Source organism: Emys orbicularis, chromosome 1, assembly GCF_028017835.1.
Source record: "Emys orbicularis isolate rEmyOrb1 chromosome 1, rEmyOrb1.hap1, whole genome shotgun sequence".
Lineage (NCBI taxonomy): Eukaryota > Metazoa > Chordata > Testudines > Emydidae > Emys > Emys orbicularis.
In genome coordinates, this window is record NC_088683.1 from 49500760 (window position 1) to 49524936 (window position 24177).

Genomic DNA, 24177 nt, shown 5'->3' on the forward strand with positions numbered 1-24177 from the left:
TCAGAGATCTGTGGATGGCTGACACCACTAGTGTCAGCCCTTTAGGAGGCACAAGCCTCAGCCCCCACCCATCCCCACTCACTGAGGCCTCTATAAGCCTGTCCCCTGGAGTGGATGGAGAGACACTGAAGGCAAAGTCCTCAGTGGCTCACAGGACTTGCTCCTGCTCAGATCAGGCCCAATACACACCACCTGGTGGAGCTGGAACTGTATCTGGGCATACTGTGAGGCCAGCAGGGCTGAGTGGAAGTGGCAGCGCTTGGTGGAGCCAGGGGCAGAAAGCAGGGTGAGCTCCCCAGGGAGCTTGGCCAGGCTCCATCGTCTTCCTTGTTCCACCACTGTCACTGCCCCTACCAGGTTATGATGGAGGGGAGTCTGGCCATATTTGAGTGAGTGGCATTGCTAAAAAGTTGCGGCGAATGTTGAAAGTAGCAGTTGACCGCAACAAAATCATGGCCTGTGATTTTCTTACAGCCTTATGAATAACATAGTAAAGAATCTGTCTACTTTAGCTACGTGTTGTGACTAAAATGAATTTAACTGGTGGAAAATATTTTTCTAATTACTTGGTAATGCCAAGAGTCCAATCTTACCTACAATTTGAAAACAAAGAACCTTTGCCATACACAGTGAGATGCATATTGTGGGACAATATAAAATAATCATAATGCATATCTTTATTTGGGCATATTGTTAAACAAAGAGGAGGGAGATTTTATTTTTTTTATTTTTAATTTCTTAGCACCAGGAAGAGATTGTGATCCTATGAGAACCAAGTGTTTTACTGCATGTGATTTTAAAATTAGCACATGTTTTGCATTCTGAATATAAACCTTCCAGAGCCAACAAGACAGTTCAGCTTTCATGTGATCTTAGCACCTGAGCTTCATAGGGGTTTGCACCTTCACAGATTTTTCATTTTCACTAGGAATACTAACATGCAAGTTATTTAAGTCCAGATGCCCAGATATCATGAAAAGTTAATTTAGGAAAAATGTTATTCTCAAATGTATCACTCTTATTAAAAAAACCTTCATGTTTTAGAAATCTCTGTAAGCCCCAGCTTGTCAAAGTGAGGTTACTAAACAGTAGCATCAGTCATCTGTAGGTTATTCTTTGTAGGAATATGTAAGCTTTTTATTATTTATATCATTGTGCTTTGTTTCTTCTTTCGTGTGTGTGTGTGTGTGGTGTGTGTAACTTGCACGTTCTAGATCATTGGAGCTTTTTTTCTTTGACTGTGTTCTCAAAGTTATTTGAGCTCTTTGTTTCTATGAAAATGTGTTTAATATATGTTTAAGGCAATAAGCTTTAATGCAGCAGTTCAGGATACTCGATGAAGATTTGGTCATCTTAATCTTTCTTTTCCTGATTATTTAGTTGAGGTTTATTAAGTGTTTTTTAAATGTACCTGATTTTCACAATGGGCAATGTGCTAAAGAGCCAACCCCTTTCCTTCCTGATAAAGGTATGAAATTATGTCAAACCCTTTGTCTTTTCTGTCTTTATAGTTCAGAGGTAAAGTGCCCCCTCCATGGGATCCAGTGTGCAAGATCATAGACTGGATTCTTGCCGTTTGGCACCAGCTGAACTCCTGCTTATCCCGTTTAGGTGCACCTGAAGCACTCATAGGGCCAAAACATTTCTTCTCTTGTCCGGTGGAGCCTGGGCATGGCCAAATCACAGTGAAGTAAGATTTATATTCCCTGATTGCCAATGTTAAGGTATAGTGAGGTACTAAAAATATTTATGAACACAATGATCATGTGTTCCCCAAATCCAATGATATTTTTATGATATTGAGAATAGAAGTATCATCTTTTAGTTGCAGTTATTAAAACTACTGTGTGCATAGCTTAAAATTAAACAGCCAGTAAAATTGTGCAGAAAACATACAAAGTTTCCTGTTTTTCCTGAAAATGTCACAATTGTTTGGAATGTTAAATGAAAGGAGCCCATGTTCCAACACTTTTGAAAACATGTTTGTGATTAATACAAAAGAATAGGGAAATAGCTAAAATATTTGTGATTCATGGCTGTCAGTCTAAAACACACTGCATGGCTACATTAGACAGTCAATGAATCTTCAGTTCATATTTGTTTTGTGCACTAATCTGGCTACTTGGCATATTCATACAAAACTCCTCCAAACACATATTGTCCAGCCTGCTTTCCTACACTCTCACTAATGCCGCTATTAGTCTCCTCCAGTTCCTGTCTGACCCTGGCTCCAGTCTCCTCTGCCTAGCTCCTGCAGCTGCCTGACTCATTCCTGTCACTCTGTCATTACCTCCAAAGCTCATTTACTTGCTTTTTTCCTCCACCCTCTTCTATCCCAGAGATGCCCCAATCCCCACCAGGTGTCTCCCCAAAATATCCAGTCCATCAGTATCCAAATGTGGATTTGGTATCTCCTTGAAGCTTAATGATGGTTGTTAGTTACAGAATGAATCAATTATGGCATTGGGCGGGGGCAATATGTGAAAAAATCAATGTTTATAAAAATCAGTTAAATCTAATCTGGAACCATAAACTCTGAAATGCCTTAATCTTAACTATGTGGTTATTGCATGGCATCACAACAGGACAGAGTTAAAGTTGCTGGAGTACCTTAACTATATATTTCCAACCATAATGGGTTTGGATTTATTTTAAGTGTAACCTTAACTCTGAATTGACTAGATTTGTAATATGTAGTTTGGGGATAATTACAGCATTGCTGTAATGTTGTTTTTTACCCTTAACTTTTTGATATGTACTTTCAATCTTAACTCCATCTTAATGTAGTTTTTGTCAGGGAATAAACAATAAAAATAAACATAGCTACAATGAATACTTACTGGATTTATCTTGCTTGGCAGTGTGGTAATTAATAGTGTTGGCATTTAAATTGCGATAATTAGGTTTCATTGATGCCTCACTGGGTGCTATTGTTTCAACCTATCTGACTGAACAGTATGCTCAGCAAGACATCAGTGGCAGCTGTTTTTGCAGCCAGAAGTGTGTTATACCTTTCTGTTTTGAAAGTGGCAATTTAGGCCTGATGAACACTAAAATATTAGGCCAGTTTAACTACATTGGTCAGGGATGTGAAAAATCCACACTCCTATGTGGTGTAGTTAAGCCGACCTAAGTCCCTGTCTAGACAGCGCTAGGTTGATGGAAGAATTCTTCCGTCGACCTAGCTACCATGTCTTAAGGAGGTGGATTACCTACACCAATGGCAGAATCCTCCCATTGGCATAGGTAACACCTATACTGAAGCACTACAGTGGCACAGCTGCAGCAGCTTAGCATTTTAAGTGTAGACAAACCCTTAGATTCTGGAGAGCAGAACAAGTAAATTAGGAAGACTTCAGTTCCATGGCTCTTGCTGATTTTCTGTGCCCTTGTATTTCTGTTGTCCTTGGTCTTGAGAATTAAGTGTGATCTTCCAAAGGGAGTTTTTTGTTTTGTTTTGTTTCATCATGATGTATAAAGGAGGTGTGAAAGAGACTTTTCTTAGCGCTTTTCCCCCCCTTTCTTTCCCCTCCCCCTTGTTTTATACTTAGAAATATAAAATAGGCTCAAGGCTAGTGTTTGTTGATATTGTAGGACTTAATAGATTTTCATGTATTTTGGGAGCTTGAGCAGGACATGCCGGAATGAAAGACAGACACAGGGATTGATTTAAGCGGCCAGATGCAACTTTATTAACTTAACAATAGGGAGGGTGTTATATGACCACCTCTCACATACCAGACATTTAACTGGCTGCAGGTTTACAGGACATGTAGCATGTAATTAATAACCAAGATAGATGCTCTTCAGCCTACCCTTCATATGCTGCTCGATTCTGTAGCCTGTCATCCTCCCCACATGCGAGGATGTGGGTACAGGGTATCAAAGGGGACCCGGGTCTGCAAAGATTTCATGTCCCCCTTCTCTTTATATAGGCCCAAGTTCACCAGCAAATTCCCAGGTCTCATTTACCTCTGGGAGCTGACACTGTATAGCCTTTATCTGCATTTGTACAGTAGCTGCAAGTTGCGACAAAAAAACATTCCTATATTATTTCTTAATATTATTTGCCATTTCTTCTCTTTTAACCCAGCTGTGCCTCCACAATGCTGTAAGCAAGGCAAAAAAAAATCACCAGACTGTTGCCAGTTTGACCCAATGAGGAAAAATTCTAAAAATTCTAAAAATCCAAAAACAGACAGTTGGTCAGACCACGGCATCCTGAAGCACAGCTTAGTATACATCAACTACAGGGAAGGAAGGCAGAGCAGTCATAAAGACAATATGGCTCATGAAATCCTGGACAGGTTTCAAATTTTGGGAAGGAGCATAATAGCTAATTGGCTTCTCCATTCCCTCCCCCAGGCCAGCCAGGGGCAGGTAAAGAAAGCCTCTTCCTCCTGCACATTTCTCTATGTAACTAATATTAGAGGAGGGGCTGCTCCAGCTCTCCCTCCTCCCCTTTATTTGGGAGTTTGGGCATCATGCATTTTAGTTTGACCAAACATCATCCCTCTGCCTTGCGCTGATTGGGGAGGGGAGGGTATTTCAGACAGACGACAAATGAAGGAAGAAGGATATCAAATTTTAATGGAAACCACTTTTCTTCTAACTCTTTGGACAAGCATTTGAGTTAAATTGTTAACAAAAATAAAAAATGCAAGCCACTTCCTCTTTTGGTCAGGCTATCCAAAGATGTCGGTTTCTAATGTTAAAACAAAAATAAATTAAAGGCATAAAATCCTTTCCCCCTACCCTACTTGTAAGTAAGGGGGGAGGGATAGCTCAGTGGTTTGAGCATTAGCCTGTTAAACCCAGGGTTGTGAGTTCAATCCTTGAGGGGGCCACTTAGGGATCTGGGGCAAAATCAGTACTTGGTCCTGCTAGTGAAGGCAGGGGGCTGGACTTGATGACCTTTCAAGGTCCCTTCCAGTTCTAGGAGATAGGATAATTTTAAGTCATCTTTAATAAATAAGATATGTGTAAAACATGTTTGTTAACTTGTCCTGATTCTAAAGTTTTCTGTATGCTTCAAGGTGGCTGTCCAAATTATGGAACACTGTCATTGCTCCCAGAGTTCAAGAAGCAATACTCGCCAGAGCCTCTGTGAAGAGACCGCCTGCACTGGGACAAACAGCAGCCAAAAAAAATCCTAGTCAAGGCCAACAGGCTGTGGTTAAAGCAGCTCTCAGTATCTTGCTAAACAAAGCTGTTCTGCATGGCTGTCCTCTTCCACGAACAGGTAACAGTGAACAAGCTCAGCTAGAAAGCAAGCAGTTGTATACTGGAATTTCTTAAGCAGGATTAACATTATTTAATGATTTTTAAAAAAATAAATGTAGCACTTTTCATCAGTGTATTTCAAAGCACGTTAGAAAAGATGTCAGTACATAACATAGTAATTTCACAAATATGGTAAGTCTTGTGATTAAAAGAGTTTGATCCCATTGAACGGAATATTAATGAGAAATCCTAGAGGCCGTGTTATTTCTTTGCTAACTGCATATCACTGCTATGGCTGCAATGCACTATCAGCATTTTTTTAAAATGTGTATTAATATTGTTTCAGATCTGGATAGATATATAGCAGACTTTAAAGGAGGAAATTTCCCCTTAGCCATGGTTTCAAGCTACAAAAATTGTAATAAGAAAAGAGGAGAGAATGCTTCCTGGAGAAAGGTGAGCACAAGTCCTCGTAAGAAGTCAGGCCATTCATCTTCCCAATCATGGAGTAAGCAGGAGGCAAATACAGAAGGTAAAGCTCGTTATTTTGGGCCACAGAAAACATGTTAGTCTTTTGTGATGGGGGGGGGGGGGAGGGAGTGTTTTTGAGATGAGTAGATATGACCCTGGAAGGAAAATGGTTTTTATTTTTTTCATGTTTGAACTTCCTTTTAATTCTCAGCAAAAATAAGGTACATTTAATGTTCACTTCTTTTGAAAATTGTTCAGCTCTTTTGCTCTTTTTCTGGTGCTTTTGAAATAGCCTACTTAAATTTATTTTTGTTCTGGTTAAATGCCTTTCCTGTTATTTATAGCACATAAAGTGTTAAATGACATAGTAAGCAAGTCCGTTAAATAATCTCATTGTTTTGCACCCTTTTTATATATATACACAACAATAATGTAAATGGTTATAATAGAAATAATTAAAATCAGACATCCTTTCTCATTCTATGATCCTTTCTCATTCTATGATCCTTTCACTTTTGCCAGCTAAGTAGAATCAAGCCAGGTTAGGACTTGGATGGGAGACCTCCAAAGAATAAGATAGGGACTGTAGGAAATGATGTTGGAGATGCAGTTGGTGGCACTCTTTCCTCTACCTCAAAATGATCAGATGGGCAAAAGTCTCTGGATTTTAAATTGCAGGCTTTTTTTCTAAGGTTTCCTCTTCATTGCCAAAAATAAATTTAAAAAAATCCAGAGTTCATGTAGGGAAAGACATTGTATTTTAGAGGTTCTAAGAGGTTACTATATAGTTTCAAGTATGCTAATTAATAGTTGCTTGATACTTTATATGATAACTGGTTTGATGCAACTACAATAGTGTGGCAGATATAATTAATTAATAAGTGGCATTTATAAATTTATAATGCCTGTCACTCAGAGATCAGCCAGTAAATGGTTAATGATAAACTATACAGGGACTGAATTATCCATATGCAAAATCAACCACTTCTGGAATGGAAAATAGCATTCTTTAAACAGCACACAGAGAGGACACCAGAGGGTGCTGCAGCCAAGGTTGATGCAGGTTGCTTGAGCTCTGAAGTAGTCCACGGGAATCCCTGAACATCGTCCCCTAAACCCCACCATCCAACCCCTAGAAATATTGTGCCTGACTACTGAAACCCCCAAGGTGCCCTCTAGCTCTGCATCTTCCTCTCCAGATCTGAAAGCACTGAAAAAACAGAGATCTGCCTCCCCGCTTCTGCAAACAAAATGGTGCCTGAATCTGATGGAACGCAGCTGATGGCTTATTACAACAGATGGCTGCAGAGACTGTTGAAATCAAATCTAGTTTCTACCCTACCACCGTGCCTCAGATTCAGAGTGCCCTTACACACTCTATCCAGATGGAATGGGGAAGTAGAACACAGAATTTCTGAAGTGGAAGATAGTCTCAAAGAGAACAAATTACAGGTTATGAAGAACTGTAATGATATCAAGACTATTAAGACTAAGCTAATTGATCTAGACAGTGGCTCACAATGTAACCTGAGAATTGTGGGTGTCCCTGAGGGAATAAGGAAAGGCAAACCCTCTGAATTTGTCCCTAAGTAAATTGTTGGATCTGCTGGTAGATTTTTGTTTTGAAATAGAGTGGGCACACCGGGCCATAGACCTCCCTGCCAGCTCCAGGAGGTCAGCCCAGAGCACTGATTGTGAAGTTCCTGAAGTTTACCACTTAAGGACCTTATATTGCAAAAATCAATAGGAAAAAAAAGGAGCTCTTGGGGGAGAACCAGCAATTAAAATACTGCTTTTTTCAAGATTATGCCTGTGATATGGTTGCAGTGAGGGCAGCTTTTAACCAAGCACAGAATTTGGCTAAGAAGATGGACTAGAATTATTTTATTAAATATCCATCAATGCTCAATATTAAAGATGGCAACAAGATAGTATCAGTCAGGTCCCCCCAGAAGGCAGAAAAATACCTCAAAAATCTGCAAACTCCTCCCTCGCAAGAGGAGACATATGGAATGATTCGACTGTATGGAATTTATGTATTGTTCTCTGAGATCTGATATGGCTGCTCTAAATAAGTTGATAGGTGCTAATTGATTGATCTTTTTTTTTTTTTTTTTTTTTTTTTTTTTTGTCGGTAATAGGTGATTAGTATAGTTGTAATGTTTGGGGCCCCAGGGGCTGTGATGATGTCCACATTTTACCTGATCCGGTTTCCCCTTTGGGTGTCAAGTGTATATTTTTGAACAGTTTAAACAGATTCTTCTTTGTGATTTCATGGAACTAATGTGCGTTTCTCTCGCCACTATATTTTATATTTTGGGGGTTTTAATTAATTATTTAATTCCTCTTTCTGTCCTCCGTCTTGTTACCCTCCCATGCTGGGAATTTCCTTCTCACTCCTGTAGAATATGTACTGGGAAGTGACATCCTACCCCTGGGCTGTATAACTTTTGCTGCTTAGATATGTAAGAACTGTATGCTGCTCAGGAAAATTTGCAAATTTCTCATTTATTCTCAAAGCAGCTTTATATTTTATCCAGTATATTTTAACAATGATGGCTCCAGTAATTAAATGTCTCTCCTGGAATATAAAGAGTTTTAATAACCCTGTTAAAAGAAAAAAAAATATTCAGTCCTTTAAAAAGAGAGTATTGACACTGCAATTCTCCAGGAGACGCATCTGACAGAACTTGAAGCTTGTAAACTGAATAGAGATTAGATAGGCTTCTCAATTTCTAGTTGTTTTAATTCTATGTGAGGGGTGTTGCTATAATACATAAAAAGTTGACAGTAAATATTCTGAGCACAAGTTCTGGCAGGGAGGGCAGATTTACTGTCCTCAAGGCTAAAATTAGCAATTCTATAATCATATTTGCCAATTTCTACAAGCCAAGTCAGGGTGATCCCAAATTTGTTCATAATTTTTTTATGAATATAAATGACATGGGTCACCATCCTGTTATTAGAGCTGGAGACTTCAGCGAAACACTAGACCCAGTCTTTGATAAATCTGCTCCATCTCCATATAAAAACATGATTACTTGTCAGGTATTTCATACATACATGACTGATTTAGGTTTACAAGATGTGTGGAGATTGGGTAATCCTATGGCCAGAGACTATAGTTATTGTTTTTTGTTTGTTTGTTTGTTTTCCTGCAGCTTCATTCAACGTATTCAGAATTGGACTATTTCTTAGTGTCAGAAGACTTGATCAGTTCTTTCACTGATTATGGCATTTGTGCTATTGTTATAGCTGACTGTGCTCCTATATACATTTGTCTGTTAGGCGCCCAGAATATGTACCCCTAACTAAAATGTGGAGCTTAAATACCATTCCGCTGTTTGATACATCATGTGTTAACTCTCTCCAACAAGAGTTAGAACTTAAAAAAAAAAAAAAAAAAAAAAAAACATGCCCCCACCACTTCATCAGCTGCCACACTTTGGGAAACATTTAAAGCCTTCATCAGAGGCCATACCATCTCTTATGCCACCTATAAAAAGACATGGAGAGAACACAGAATTGAAATCAATACACTTCTGTCCCAAAAGGCAGCTTGCTTTATTCAGTTTGAAGCAAAACTACTGGGAATCTGGCGAGAGAGCTGGCAAGCTGTCAGCATACAGACTTAAGCAAAAGGCTAACAATAATTACTACATAGTCCAAGGTCTTTCTTGGGTTTAATAATAACTGTAATTACAATTTCACTTAGAGTAGGCAGGAGAGTTTGCTCATTCTTGGTCTCACTGAATATGTTCAATATGTAGGTGTTAAAGTTTCAGAGAACTTTTTGTAAAAATTCAGTTGGGAATCTTCCATAACAGACATGGCTCCGATAATTTGCATCAACTGATTGATGCTCTTGCCACTTAGAGAGATGCTAAAGAACCTTTAGCTGTTATTTCTTTAGATGCTGAAAAGGCTTTTCAACGCATACCCTTTTTTACATATTAGCAAAATTTTGGACTTGGTGTATACACCTCTACCCCGATATAACGCGACCCGATATAACACGAATTCGGATATAACGCAGTAAAGCAGTGCTCCGGGGGGGCGGGGCTGCGCACTCCGGCGGATCAAAGCAAGTTCAATATAACGCGGTTTCACCTATAACGCGGTAAGATTTTTTTGGCTCCCAAGGACAGCGTTATATCGAGGTGTAATTTATTTCTTGGATTAAGTTTTTATACTCCAATCTAACTTCCAGGGTAGTTACCCATAGTATCATTTCTGCCCCATTTCCATCACAGAGAGGTCTGAGGCAGGGCTGCCCCCTTTCTCCTTTTCTGTTTGATTTAGCTCTAGAACCTTTAGCCATTGCCATCTGAGCAAATCAAAATATGTATGGTATCAGGGTGGGCCAAACAGAACACTACATTATGCTCTATGCAGATGATGCTCTTGTGTCTACGCCTGAGGTTACCATTCCTAACCACTGTTAATAAGTTTAGATTCAGGATATAAAATTAATGAAGGTAAATCAGAAATCTTGTGCATTAACAAATATGTCCACAAAGGCCTTTTCTCAAATTGGGATTTTCAATGGCAATCCTCTTATATGAAGTATTTAGGAATACTGATTCCCCAAAATATTCAGGACATCCCTAAGACAAATATATAACCAGTTACTGTACAAATGGCTAACGATTTGGGGAGATGGAGTTTGTTAACCCTCAGTGTGGGGGGTAAAATTAATATACTGAAAATGAATGTCCTTCCTAGAATTTTATATGTCCCTATTTCTAGTCCTCAAATTGTTTTTAATAAATTCAATAATATTTTAAGAACATTCCTTTGGGTTGCAGGTAATTTGGGCTCTGAACAAATTAGACCTCCCTGACTCTGTGAGGATTTCTTTTTCCCAGCTTGGAAAATTATTGATATCTCCTTTTTGTTAATTAATGCATCTTTGTGGTTATTAGATGTGAGTACACAGACTCCTCCTTGGATTCAGGTTGAACCAGTTTGATATTGAAAGCTAAGATGGAGCCCTCCCCCTTAAGTTTCATTCTTGGATATGCTCCTGGTACCTGGGGGAGATTACCTGGTAACAAGGCAGCGTGGTTCTAACATGCAGCTTATGTTGCTAAAAAATTAATACTGCAAAAATGGAAAAATCGATTCCCACCAAATATTGATGCCAGGCTCAGTGATATGGCTGTCCTTGCAGCTAACAAACAAACTGGCATTGTGCAAAAAAGGAATGTCTGAAAAATTCAAAGCCATTGGCTGACTTTTTAGAGGTCTATGATTTACTGTGGACCCTGAAGGTAGATACGTTGCTTCCCCTCCTCTCCCTTTATCCTAACCCTCTTTATTTGCTACTTGTATTATGATGAATCTGCTATTTTGGTATATTTGTTGTATTTGGAAAAAATAATAAAAATTATAAATAAAAAAACAGCCCACAGCAAGATTCTACACTAGTTCAGAAATAAAACTGAAGAATACCCTATACAACTGAAACTACAGGGAGGATTTTAGGCAGCCAGAATGAAATTTCTGAAGGTGTAATTTAGATAACCTATTATGCATAACATTCCTACTCTGGTAACAAGTACCATGCTATTTTTAATGTCCACAAGTGAGAGGTCTAACCTCAGCTTTATGTCTTCAATAAAAGAGATGGCCATCCCAGCAGCACAATACCCCCTAACCCTATGTTAAGATATTGGTTTGTTCAGTACTGACTCAGGGAAAAGAGTGCTATTTCTGAATTGCCTCTACCCCTTCCTAAAGCAGACTGGGTTTGCTTGGTAGTCTTCCATCCAAATTCTGACCAGATCTAATTCTGCTTAGTTTTTGAGAGTTGATGTGAACACAGCTCAGGGTGATAAGGTTATTGCTGTCATACCTTGTATCTAGGGATCCTTTTGCACTCTTGGTAACGTATATTAAGAATAAACATTTGGAGGGAAACTGAGACAAAATGGGACAGTGGATTTCATTTTAATAGCCTTTCACCTCTGAGTTCAAATGCTCACTCTGATAACAAGTAATGATGAATTGGTTGGTTTCCTTCTTTTTGAGAGGACCAATACTGGTGTCAGTAGTCGCTGTGATGGCAGAACTTGGTGGGGGAAAGACTACCTATATCAGGCCCCACTCAGGCCCCTTTGTGCCATTGCAATAGTGCCATGGAGCCTTAACGTGATCTTGACAGGACACAGGGGCGTGCTGTGCTCTGATGATATCTGATGATCAGCAAATAGGAATATATTTTACCTATTCATTACAGCTTTTAAAATGAAGAAAACAATAGAATTATGCTGAGTACTAACAAGTTAACTTCCCCCCTCTCGTGCAGGTATACAAAGAAAGAATGTGTTGCAACAAAATTGCAACAAAATGGCTTCTCTTATCAAAAAGTAAGTCCGTTTTTTTTTTTTCTTTTAGCCCTTATCAAAGAGCACAGATACTACTGTGTCAAAAACCAGTTCACTCTTATGAGTAAGTGAAGGGTTTATGTTTGATATGGTTACTTTTGGTTTCAGAGCTGAAGAAGTGTAGGCTTTTTAATTCTAATTTTGGGGGGGGGGGGACGGGATTGGAGGCTTTTAATTATAATTTAGAACCTATTTCAGTAGCTCAAACCTTGCCACAGACTATGTTCCTTTATTTATTATTAGAATTTTCTAGAAATTGGGGAATATTATATAAAACTCCTCTTACTTTGGCTTATAAAAAGCAGACGGCTGTCTTTTAATCCAGAGGTGTACAAAGAAGACCCTCTGGCTATTTCAGCCTGCTGAATGGAAATCTGAAGTTTGTATAATATGTGCATTTTAGTCTAAATGATATGGAATATCTTTAAGTAGCTACTGAGCAAATGGTCCAAGGGGACTGCATTTTGTGCTACCATATGCAAGAGACAACTCCAGATCTGAAATTCACATCTTTGCATATCACAGAATCCTTTGTGCTTCTAGCAGTGGCTCCTTTTAATTTGAATAGTTCCAAAAAAGGAGTGTGGGAGGATAGCTGCAGCGTTGAATTGGTGTAAGCAAAAGAAAGAAGAACTCTCCTGCCGAATGGCATTTGTACTTGTCACACAGAAGCATCTTTTGTGAAACAATGGAGAGAGTAGATTAAATTTTGTAGAAGAGGGTCTATTATGAAGCAACAAAATTAAAGACTGACAACTACTGATGCCTAAACTGGATGCTATTTCCATTCCGTTTGTTGGTACATCCTAAAGTAGGGGGCGTTACTGAATGGACAGTGTAGTTATACAATCTTTGTGAAAGGATGATACCATTTCCCAGTGCCCCATGTGTGTATATGTGTATATATGTGTGTGTGTGTGTGTGTGTGTGTGTGTGTGTGTATATATATATATATATATATATATATATATATATATATATATATATATATTAATTATGCACCATAGCCCACTTTCAGTTGTCCTGTCTCTTGTTTTGTTTTCATAGCTCTTCAGAGAATGAGCAGCTAAAAGTGTTAAATCTGGAGCAAAGGCTGTCCCTTGGTTCTGATGATGAAGTAGATCTTGTGCAGGAACTTCAAAGTATGTGTTCCAGCAAATCAGAGTCTGATATAAGCAAGGTAACACTGCGGTTTAAATAATTTACATCATAATCATATGTAGTTGTTTAATCCATAATAGATCTTAGATTTTAAAATATTTGTTTATTAACTGGAGATGTGCTAAAATATATTAATATATTATATGTGTGATAGATTTTATTATGATTTATTTTATTTTTTAAAAAGTTTAACCTTAAATGTCATGTCATACACTCAGGAATTTGCAGTGGATGCTAAAATGTATTGATTCATAAATGTTAGAGAAGCTAAAGTGCTATCAGATAATCTGCTTCAATGCATTATTGTTCTCCACATCATATTCTCTTTCACCAGCCTAATTTTAAGTGATTGAATCAGTTGTGTTTTCACTACTTCCATTGGGAGACTATTTCATAGTCTAATAGGAATATAAAGCTTTTCTGATGCACATTGTACACTTACTTTGCTTACCATAATCCCATTATACCTAATTATACCCTCAAGGATCTCCGTAAACAATTCACTTGTTGTTTAAACCTTTCCAGCAATTTTGTTTTATTGCACATTCTGTGTGATCTTAGATACCAACAAACTTTTAATCAAGAAATAATTGTGGTGGAAAGCTTTGTAATCCTGTTTTAATTCCCTGTGAAGTTAGGTTTTAGCAGCTGTATGTTATGAGCCAGATGCACTGAAGCTGCACCAGCTAATCCCTTGGCATCTCAGCGGGGATTCACTCCAAGGCCATGTCTGGACTAGGGAAAATAGATGGTTTAAAAGTATGTTAGCTAACTCATTTTAACTAACATTTTTAAACACTTGTGTAGACAGGGTTTAACACTTTTAAAATGTATTTACTGGTTGTGGCAATTCTAAAAGGCATGGCTTAGGGGACAGCAGCTGGTGTCATTGACACTGTTCTTCCTAGCCAGAATAGGGAAGGACAAGATGAAGAATATTTAAAGAAATTAGATGTATTAAAGTTGGCAGAGCCTGATGAAATTCACCCTAGGACTGAAGCAATCTTGGAACTATTAGCAATTATCTTCACGAACTCATGAAGGATGGGTGAGGTCCTAGAGGACTGAAGAATGGCAAACATATATAGTACCTATCTTTAAAAAAGGGGAACAAAGAGGATCCGGGAATTATAGACCAGTCAGTCAGCCTAACTGCTATAGCTGGAAAGATTCTTACAAATTGATTGTTTAATAATTTTGCCAGTATCTAGAGTATAATAGGGTGATAAGTAATAACCAGTGTGGATTTATCAAAGAATAAATCATGCTGACCCAGCCCAATTTCCTTCTTTGACAGGGCTACTGGCTAGTGGATAGGGGAAAAGAAGTAGACATGATTTATTTTGAATTTAGTTACGTTTTTGACACTGTACTTACGTGATGTTCTTAGAAGCAAACTAGGGAAATAGTGTCTAGATTAAATTACTATAAAGTGGGGCCCAAATGGCTGAAAAACTGTACTCAAAGAGTAGTCATGGTTCATTGTCAAACTGGGAGGATATATCTAGTGGGATTCCATTGATGACTTGGATAATGCAGCGGAGAGAATGTTTATAAAATTTGCAGATGACACCAAGATGGAAGGGGTTGCAAGCACTTTTGAGGACAGGGTTAGAATTCAAAATGACCTTGATAAACTAGAAAATTGGTCTGAAATTAAAGTTGAGTAAAAATTGAATAAAGAGAAATTCAAAGTATTACACTAAGGAAGAAAAAAATCAACTGCACAGCTACAAAATGGGGACTAAGTGGCTAGGCAGTAGTACTGTTGAAAAGGATCTGGGGGTTATAATGGATCACAAATTGAATCTGAGTTAAAAATGTGATGCAGTTGCAAAACAGGTAAACATTATTCTGTGGTGTGTTAACAGGAGTGTTGTATGTAAGACATGATTGGTAATTGTTTCACTCTACTCAGTGCTGGTGAGGCCTCAGCTAGAGTACTGTGTCCGATTTTGGGTGCCATGCTCTAAGAAGGATGTGGACAAATGAGAGAATCCAGAGCAGAGCAACAAAACTGTTAAAAAGTTTAGAAAACCTGGCCTATGAGGAAAGATTAAAAAAACTGGGCATGAGAAAAGAAGGCGGAGTAAAGTATGAAAATATGTTAAGGACTATTATAAAGAGGATGGTCATCAACTGTTAATCTATCTCCAATGAAGGTAAAACAAACTTAATCTGCAGCAAGGGAAATTTAGGTTAGATTTTAGGATAACTTTCTAACTACAAGGACAGTTAAACACTGGTATCAAGGGTTATGGAATCCCCATCATTGGAGGTTTTTAAGAACAAGTTAGATGAACACCTGTCAGGGGTGGTCCTAGGTAGACTTGGCCCTGCCTCCCCGGAAGAAAGAAGGGGTGAATGGACTAGTTGATCTCTGGAGGTCCCTTCCAGCTCTACATTTCTATGATTCTGTAAACTTAAATTGAATCTGGCTCCCTTTTTTTTCTTGGATACAGTGAGGATTTATTAAACCTTCTTTTGAAGTTTACACACAACTCCCATAATCTCCCATGCAAAGTAAAACGTGCATTAAAAACAGACCCCAAGAATCTTCAAAATGAAATATAAAGGACTTCCAAAATATTGTTTTCTTTTCTTTTAGATTGCTGATTCTAAGGATGAGTTGGTTATGTTCAGAAGCTCTCAAACTGATCCTATATTTTCAGCAAGCAGTACTAATCCAAGTAAATCGGTGTCACAAAAGGTATGGGACGCACAGTATGTTTCATAAGAGTGTAAAAAATACCTGTGTACAAACTATTTTGAAGATTTTCTAGAGCTCACTACAAATCTATGTTTGAATTCTTGGTGGGAATCAGAAAGATTAAAATGCCTTGACTTCTCTGTTAATTAGAGAGACAAGGTATTTACTGACCAGTTGGTAAACCGATATGATTAATAATGTTTATGAAACATACTTCAGGCACCGTGGGCCAAATTTTTCCCTGGTATGTGTCCACCAAAGTCATTGGTCATTAAACCAGGTATGCATTTGGCCCATGTGTGATTTTCATATTTACAGATGATATCTACTAGATAAGTATAGATAGTCATGATATTTCAATTATTTTAATCAAACTTTTCTGAAATTTGGACTTTTCTAGCATTCAGCATTTTCATAGTAGCCTTACAAGCTAAAGTGATTAAATGAACTGAAGTAGTCAAAATTCCTGTTACTTCTTGACACTAATTGCTTGAATATGGTTTGCTATGTCATCCTTATTAGTGATTACCAAAGCATATGCCAGTTTGAACCAGATTACTCCTGAGTGTCTTCCCTAACTAGAAATGAGTCAGCCTGACATTGAGTGGAAAGCTCCCAGCTGGTGGAAATTTTGAGAAACTGAAACCAATTAGAGTACAGGAGGCTGAGCAAGCAAGACATAGATCAGCTTTTTTTTTTCTTTTTTTTTTTTTTAATGGGCATTAACTTCTTTCCCTCTGAACTTGTTGTATGTTTCAGTGCACTGCTCTCTTGGCACCCTATCTTATAAGAAACGAAAAAAACCAGAAAGAATAAATCCATTTGGAATTGGTCCTCCCAGTTTTGGGAAACAAAAGTCCAGTTGTAAACAGACAATATTAACTACAGGATAGTTTGAACATGTGATAGCTTAGGTGCCAAAAAGCTGCTGATTTGTTACTGGAGGGCATAAAGTTGTAAGTCAGAAAATAATTGGATGATCACAAGTATATTTGTTGAATGTCAGTTATTTTTTGAAGAAACCATAGGGGGAAATTACCTAAATTCTTTGCAAATTACATCCGTTTGAAATCTATAAAGGGAAAACATTACTGTATTAAAAAATTCAATATGTAGCATAATGATACTGAGTTCTGCAGCAACACTGAGACTCTGATAATACTTTACTTGTATAAATGTTGCCTTCCATCCTAGAATTCCAATGTACTTTATGCACAGCAATTTAGTCTTACCACCCCCCAGTGACATGTATCACCCATTTAGCGATGAAGAAACTGAAATGAATGACTTGCCCGAGACCACAGAGGAAATCTGTGATAGGGTTGGGAATGGAATCCCAACTCAGAGAGAGAGTTAAATTCTCCCTAGTGTCACAAAATTAAAGTACAATTCTACATGGTACTGAAGGTATATTCTTGGCCAGAAGAGGCACTGGATTTAGGAGATCTGGACGGAATTCCTAGCTCTACCAGGAAGTAAGTGTGTGTGTGTGTGCGTGTGTGTGCGCGTGTATGTGTGTGTGAGAGAGAGAGAGAGAGAGAAAGAGAGTGACTGACTGACTTTGGGCAAGATACTCAATATCTCTGTGCCTCAGCTCCCTGTCTGTTCAATGGGGATAATGCTTCCCTACCTAACAGAGATGCTATGAGATCATCTATTATCTCTGTTGCCCTATCCATAGGGTTTTGTTTGGTGCCTAGCACCAGAGTATCAGAATGTGTTCCACATAAAATCAGTAGCAATAGTGAAGTCTCTAGTGGACTTCATGGAGTTTCTGGCACTTTTTCCTTTTGGGGTAAAAACTCAGTTTGGGGTTAAATTAGTGAATGTTGGTGAGGTGCAGCAAAGGGGGCTATATGTATACTTAGACAGCTAAAAGGAGTTATTTTGATGCATTAATAGAACTGAGGGGAAGCTTGGAAAGTAGGAAGCAAGGCAATCAGTCCTTCACTTTCCTTTTTTCATGAAATGTATAAAGAACATTTAAAGAAGGGGGTTGGTGGAATTTAATTAAATCAGCATTCAGTGAAATTCATGCTTCTCTAAAGATACTGGCCTAGATCCTCAGCTACGGCTGAGAAACATAAATTCCAGCTTGGCAGGTGTGTGTGCGTAAAACTGGCCTTTGTGCTACTTTCATTCTAGGCCATCTAAGGGCTACCCTAAATTATGCCAGCTGCTGAAAGCCCCAAGAAGCAGATGTGGCAGCAGTGATTGCCAAGGAAAGGGAGCCCTAGCCATGCCTAGCTTTTCCCCAGCTAGACATCCTACACTAGGATGACCCTTTTGTAGCTGGCTACAGCAGATTTTTGTATGACAGTGTCTAAAATGCAAAATAGCTGAACACAAAATCAAGGCCACAATCTATACAGGATCCTCATTACAATAAGACCAGCAGAACTCCTTTAGCTCTTAAGATTTTTATGATCCTTGAGGGCAGCAGTAGTGGGATAAAGTATGGTCCCCTATTAGCAGTCACACACAACTCACTGCTGAGTATAAATGCTGCCCTTGGGACATTCCAGTCAATTTCTTCTTGATCACAGTCAGTAAAGGAGCTCCCTTAAGAAACTGCACCTGATTGGCCATCACTCCAGCTCTTCCCCAATTCCAACGATGCCTTGCCAGGTAACCTTTCATATCTATTGGCTCTTCTTCGAGTGATGGTCCCTATGGTATTCCGCTGAGGGTTACACATGCACACCATGCGTTTGGAGCTGGAGAATTTGAAAGTAGTATCCGTTGGTCCGCACATGCGCCCTGGCTCACCTTGTGCTTCCATCCATGGCGATAAAGAACAGGGTGGACTCACCACATCTCCAGTTCCTTGTCGCCGCCGCATGGTCCTGGTCAGAACTTTCAGTGTCCATGTTTCTGATGCACTTTTAAATACGATGGTTGTACATAGTTTTATGAGTTTTATAATAGCTTTACCAATTTATTGTAGTTTTAGTGCTTAGTTTAGATTGATCTGGGGGGTTTTCTTCATCATTCCCCCCCCCACTCATTCCATTTCCCCCCACACACACCCTTCCGCGCTTCCCCCCGTACCCGCGAGCAAGTATTAGACTATGCCCAGGACTCCAGGCCTCAAACTCTGTGCCTCCTGCCTGCTCTCCTTCTCGGTCAGCACCAACACCCTCTCTACTGCTTGGGGGGAGCTCACAGTGCATCCAGGTGCAGTATTTGCCAGTCCTTCCCCAGCCACACCCAAGAAGGCCAGGCTCTGCTTCCAGAAGCACTTCATGGAGCTTGCCATGAGGCCTCATTCGGACCTAGGCCAGGGAACTCCCCCATACATCAGCCTGAATCAGCACAGAGCACACCTATTGCTACCATATCCAAATCTGGTGTCGGGGGAACCACCACCATGTACCCCATGGTGGGACCTAGTCAGGAGATAAGGAAGTATACCCATAAGCATGGGACTAAGTCTTCCTCAAAATCAAAGAAAGTGGACACGCCTTCCATGACTTCGAGCCATGGAGACGGAACTTGCGCTAAATCCTATAAGCATGAGAAGAAATCCCACACACGGTGGGAAACGTCTGTTCCCAGCACCACTCCACCGGTACCGTCATCACTGGCACAAGATGTGGGATCCTCCCTTTCTGGGAAGGTCCATGGCGCTGGCACCAATACAAATCAAAGAGAGGGTGCCTCCATTTCTAGAGAGATTATTTCTCTGCCACGGGATATGCCCTGGGTATAGGACCCCTCACCATCCATTCCGATAATCTACACCCTTCCGATGGTACTGCCATTTGAACTGGAGTCTGCATTCACCTCCTCCAACGAATCAGAAACAGGAGAGAAGCTGACCGTGTCATATCACTCCTACACACCTTCACGGAGACAGCCACATCTATAGCAGCATCCACCACTTCAACCATATCGGAGCCATTGGCACCCCATGCCATACCCCACAACCTCCCTAGGATCCATCCTATTGGTCATATTGGGGACTCTGGTCCCAATTTCACTCCCTTGGAACCATCCCAGTCTACGAGGGAATATTCACCTGCCTCCCCTCTATGGGTTCCTGCTCAGATCCACTGGTAGAGGAGGAACTCCTTAGTCCAGTCCCAGCGGTGCTGCCAAAACCGGTGAGATTTCCCTCTTCATTTCCAGATGAAGTGGTTACTGCAGCATCCCCTTCTCTTCCGGATGACTTCAAGCAATTTCAGAAACTGTTGCAGAGAGTCGCGAGGGAACTCCAAATTCCCCTGCAAGAAATCCAAGGCACCCAGCATAAGCTACTTAATATCCTCCACACCTTGGGACCAGCCAGAATTACATTGCCAATTAATGACGCTATTCTGTCCTGGGAGGCTCCAGTGTGGCACACCCCTGCCACATGCACAGCTACCCTCCAAAGTGGCCAAAAAACATTGCTATGTTCCTGCCAAGGGGTCTGAGTTCCTTTTTTCTCACCCTTCTCCAAACTCCCTAGTTGTCCAGGCAGCGACTGAACAAGCCAAGCAATATCACCCTTGATCTACAGCAGCCGATAAGGAGGGCAAGCATTTGGACCTTTTGGGGTGCAAGGTATTTTTCTCATCTAGCCTTCAATTCAGGATTGTGAACAATCAGGCATTACTAGCCAAGTACGACTTCCTGAATTATAGTAAATTTGAGGAATTTACTGATAGTCTGCCACAACATGATCAGGCTCGTTTTCAGGTGCTTCTTGATGAAGGGAATCTGGTAGCAAGAACAGCCCTCCAGTCGGCAGTAGATGCAGCAGATACCTCCTCCGTGGCCATGGCTATGGCCATAGTCATGCATAGGGAGTCTTGGCTCCATTTCTCTGGTTTCCCAAGGGAGGTACAGAACTATTGAAGATCTCTCGCTTTCAGTGAATCCCATCTTTTTAACCAGAAGATGAAAGAATCACTGCATATCCTCAAGGATTCCAGAGCCATCCTTCACTCTCTCGGCATCCACACTCCTGCCCCAAAGTGCAAATTCCACCACCCACCATCCAGCCAACTCTGTGGGCCCCCCATTCTACCTTCAGAGACCTGATGAGCCCCCGAGGAAATGCCAGAAAACTCAGTGATCTTGACTCCCGGGGCCCTCTTTTCAGGCTTTGCCGTCACAGCTGCAACCTCCAGCCAAGAGGTATTTCTGAGGTGACCCCAAGAGTTACAAACCACTATGTCTATCACCTCACAACCCTCCTACCACCTTTGGGGGTTGTTTAGCCCTCTTTTCCCACACTTTGAATGCGATAACAATGGACAAATGGATGTTGAACATCATCCACCATGGCTATACAATCGAGTTTATCATGTTACCTCCTCCAAGACCCCTCCCTCCTGTCCTTTTCAGGGACCACTCTCATGACAGCATCCTCACCCAAGAGGTGAACTCCTTATTACAACAGGGAGCAGTAGAACGCGTTCCCACAGAATATCAGGGAAGGGGGTTTTACTCAACTTCCTGATATCCAAGAAGAAAGGCAGGGGGAGACCAATCCTTGAACTCCGACGTCTCAGTCACTTCATTCACAAACTCAAGTTTTGTATCATCACCCTGGCAGTGATTAGCCCATCCTTAGAGAAAAACATGGGGTTTACGGCTCTCAATATGAAGGACACTTATTTTCACATCAATGTCCATCCAGCACACAGACATTTCCAGAGATTCACAGTGGGCACCTACCATTTCCAGTACAGGGTGCTCCCCTTCAGAATAGCCACCACTTCCAGAGTCTTTACCAAAAAAATTTCTGTCGTAACAGCCTATGTCAAACTTTAGGGGGTCCTCATGTTTCTATATCTTGACAATTGGCTTCTAGCTGCGTGGTCCAGGCAAGAAACACAAGCTTCAACCTCCATGCTGTTCAACCTTCTTTTGTCCCTCGGAGTCAGCGTCGACATTGAGAAATCGATCATAGACTGCACAGTGTCTCTTGACTTCATAGAGGCTGACATCATTCAGTCACAGCATGGGCCTATTTGCCAAAAGACATGTTCCAGGCAATGAGCAACATCATAACTTGCATTGTGAGCAATTCTATCTACCAGCCTGGACTTGCCTATCCCTCCTAGGCCACATGGCTTCATGTACACGTGACTCCTTTTGCATGACTCCACCTTTGCTGTATTCAGATGTGGCTCCAGTCCATTTACTCACCAAACCATCATTCCATGGACTTCATGCTAATAGTCCCCACCAAGGTACTGTCATGACTTCAGTGATGGACAGACCCAGATCACATATGCATGGGGGGAGTCTCTTTCTTCCTTCTTCCCCGGACAAGATGATCATCATCGACACAGGCCTGGCAGGCTGCCACTTGGGGTACGTCTATACTTACTTCCTGGTCCGGATGTAAGCGATCGATCTTCTGGGATCGATCCTGGAAGTGCTTGCCGTCGACGCCAGTACTCCAGCTCAGCGAGAGGAGTACGCGGCATCGACGGGGGAGCCTGCCTGCAGCGTCTGGACCCGCGGTAAGTTCGGACTAAGGTACTTCGAATTCAGCTACGTTATTAACGTAGCTGAATTTGCGTACCTTAGTCCGAAGTGGGGGGTTAGTGTGGACCAGGCCTTGGACGATTATATGACACAGGGAACGTGGTCTCCCCAAGTATCCAGGATGCACATAAATATCCTGGAACTCCAAGCTGAGTGGTTTTCTTCCTCTTTTGATGCCATACTTGCAAAAGGAAGAGAAAAAGGGCCTAGAAAAATGAGAGAAGGACCAGATCAACAGAGAAAATGAGCACTGAGCTGCAAAACAGAAATCCAACATCGGAACAAGGGAACATGCACCTATGGGCATGTAGCCTGAAGGATAGCTAAAAAAAAGTCTGTGATGCTGAAGTGCAGGATCTCAAGCAGCAAACCTAAAGGCAAGCTCTCCTTACACTTCCCATAAGCCCAGTGGGTGAACATCACCACCAAAGCACTCCATCCCCCATCGAGCACTGATTCCTTGAAATACCAAGCTCCAGCTCATCAGATGATATGGAGGCTCTGCGCAAGAAGCCAAGTTAGGAGACACGCAGAGCATGAGCAGCTCCTTGATATGCCTCTGTTGAAGCTCCTAGTCCTCAGTGAGACTGCCAGGAAGCCCACAGTACCAGCTCTAAGACATTGCTCTTGCCCTAGGATGGCCAGTGTAGAAGCTCTTGGAGCAAATAGGATGCTTTTTACGCTGAAGTCTGTGCTCATGCGGGAAATTCCAGTCTGAAAGCCGGTACCTCTTACCGTGAGGGCTCTGGCACATCTTGATGCCCAGCTTGAGTAAGGATGGCAGAATTCAGCCCTATGTGATTAAAAATGTTCAAATAAATAAAATAAATTTGTTTTAGGAAAAAGCTTTCATTCATTAGCTGCATGTCTCTGTTAAACTGCATTACAACAGTATAATATATATAATATAACACTCCTTTTTAATGAGAAAATAAATTATAAATGTAGCTCTGTAGGTTCATTAAATGTTCTCTGTTCTGTTCTTTTATAGGGTTTAAATTTAAGTCCCCTGTTCTGTATTGATACGTAGAGGAGTTAGCATGTGTGACACAAACATAACAGCAGATTTTTATGAAGAGTTGTACAATGAAGCTAATTGCTTTGATGCCTTATGAAATGCAGCTGTCCAGCTATACCATGCATTCTTGAGTTATTACTCTTCTGAATTATCTTCTCACCTCTCTATTGTAACGCTTACTGTATTTTTTATTGGCCTATTGGCAGTTACCTTAAATATTTAAAATGTCACTGAGTATATTCCATATTTTTATTTAAAATCTGGAGATCAGTTCCCACTACAGTTTTGAAGGTAGATGAAAGTTTGGGACTGTACTTCTTTAAAGTGTTTTTCTTTTAACAAAGAAGGATTACCTACTGTATTGATATTCTTTTGTTATTTAAGCAAAGAAGTTCCTAACCCCATATGGCAGTGATTTGATATCTGCATGGTTCAGAAACATAGCTGACTGCATTTGTGCTAATATTATGAATTTTGATATCTGGCTACATGTTTTATTTTGTTAGTTAGCATGATTTTTTTTTCTGTCAAAACTATATTATAGCATGGTTTGTAATAACTATATAAGCTTAGTTAATTGTCTCATTGATAAATTGAAAACAAAAATTGTAAATCATTCCAAGGTGCTGTTTTGGAAATATCTGTATTTTACTTTTTGACCAGTGCTATGGTGTAAGTGCAGTATGTTAAGGTTGGGCAGAACATGCATTTTCTCTTCC

General features: G+C 40.3%; 1 protein-coding gene across 1 annotated transcript in view; it reads left to right on the forward strand.

Annotated features, from left to right (window-relative positions):
• The window catches only part of CTTNBP2 (cortactin binding protein 2), a 178873-nt gene that overhangs the window by 152339 nt on the left and 2357 nt on the right, over positions 1 to 24177 (forward strand). Inside the window, exons 16-21 of the mRNA XM_065423243.1 lie at positions 1512 to 1690; positions 5037 to 5242; positions 5570 to 5755; positions 12005 to 12065; positions 13131 to 13263; positions 15853 to 15954. Of these exons, the coding sequence (XP_065279315.1) occupies positions 1512 to 1690; positions 5037 to 5242; positions 5570 to 5755; positions 12005 to 12065; positions 13131 to 13263; positions 15853 to 15954 (867 nt within the window). The remainder of the gene's footprint in view (positions 1 to 1511; positions 1691 to 5036; positions 5243 to 5569; positions 5756 to 12004; positions 12066 to 13130; positions 13264 to 15852; positions 15955 to 24177) is intronic.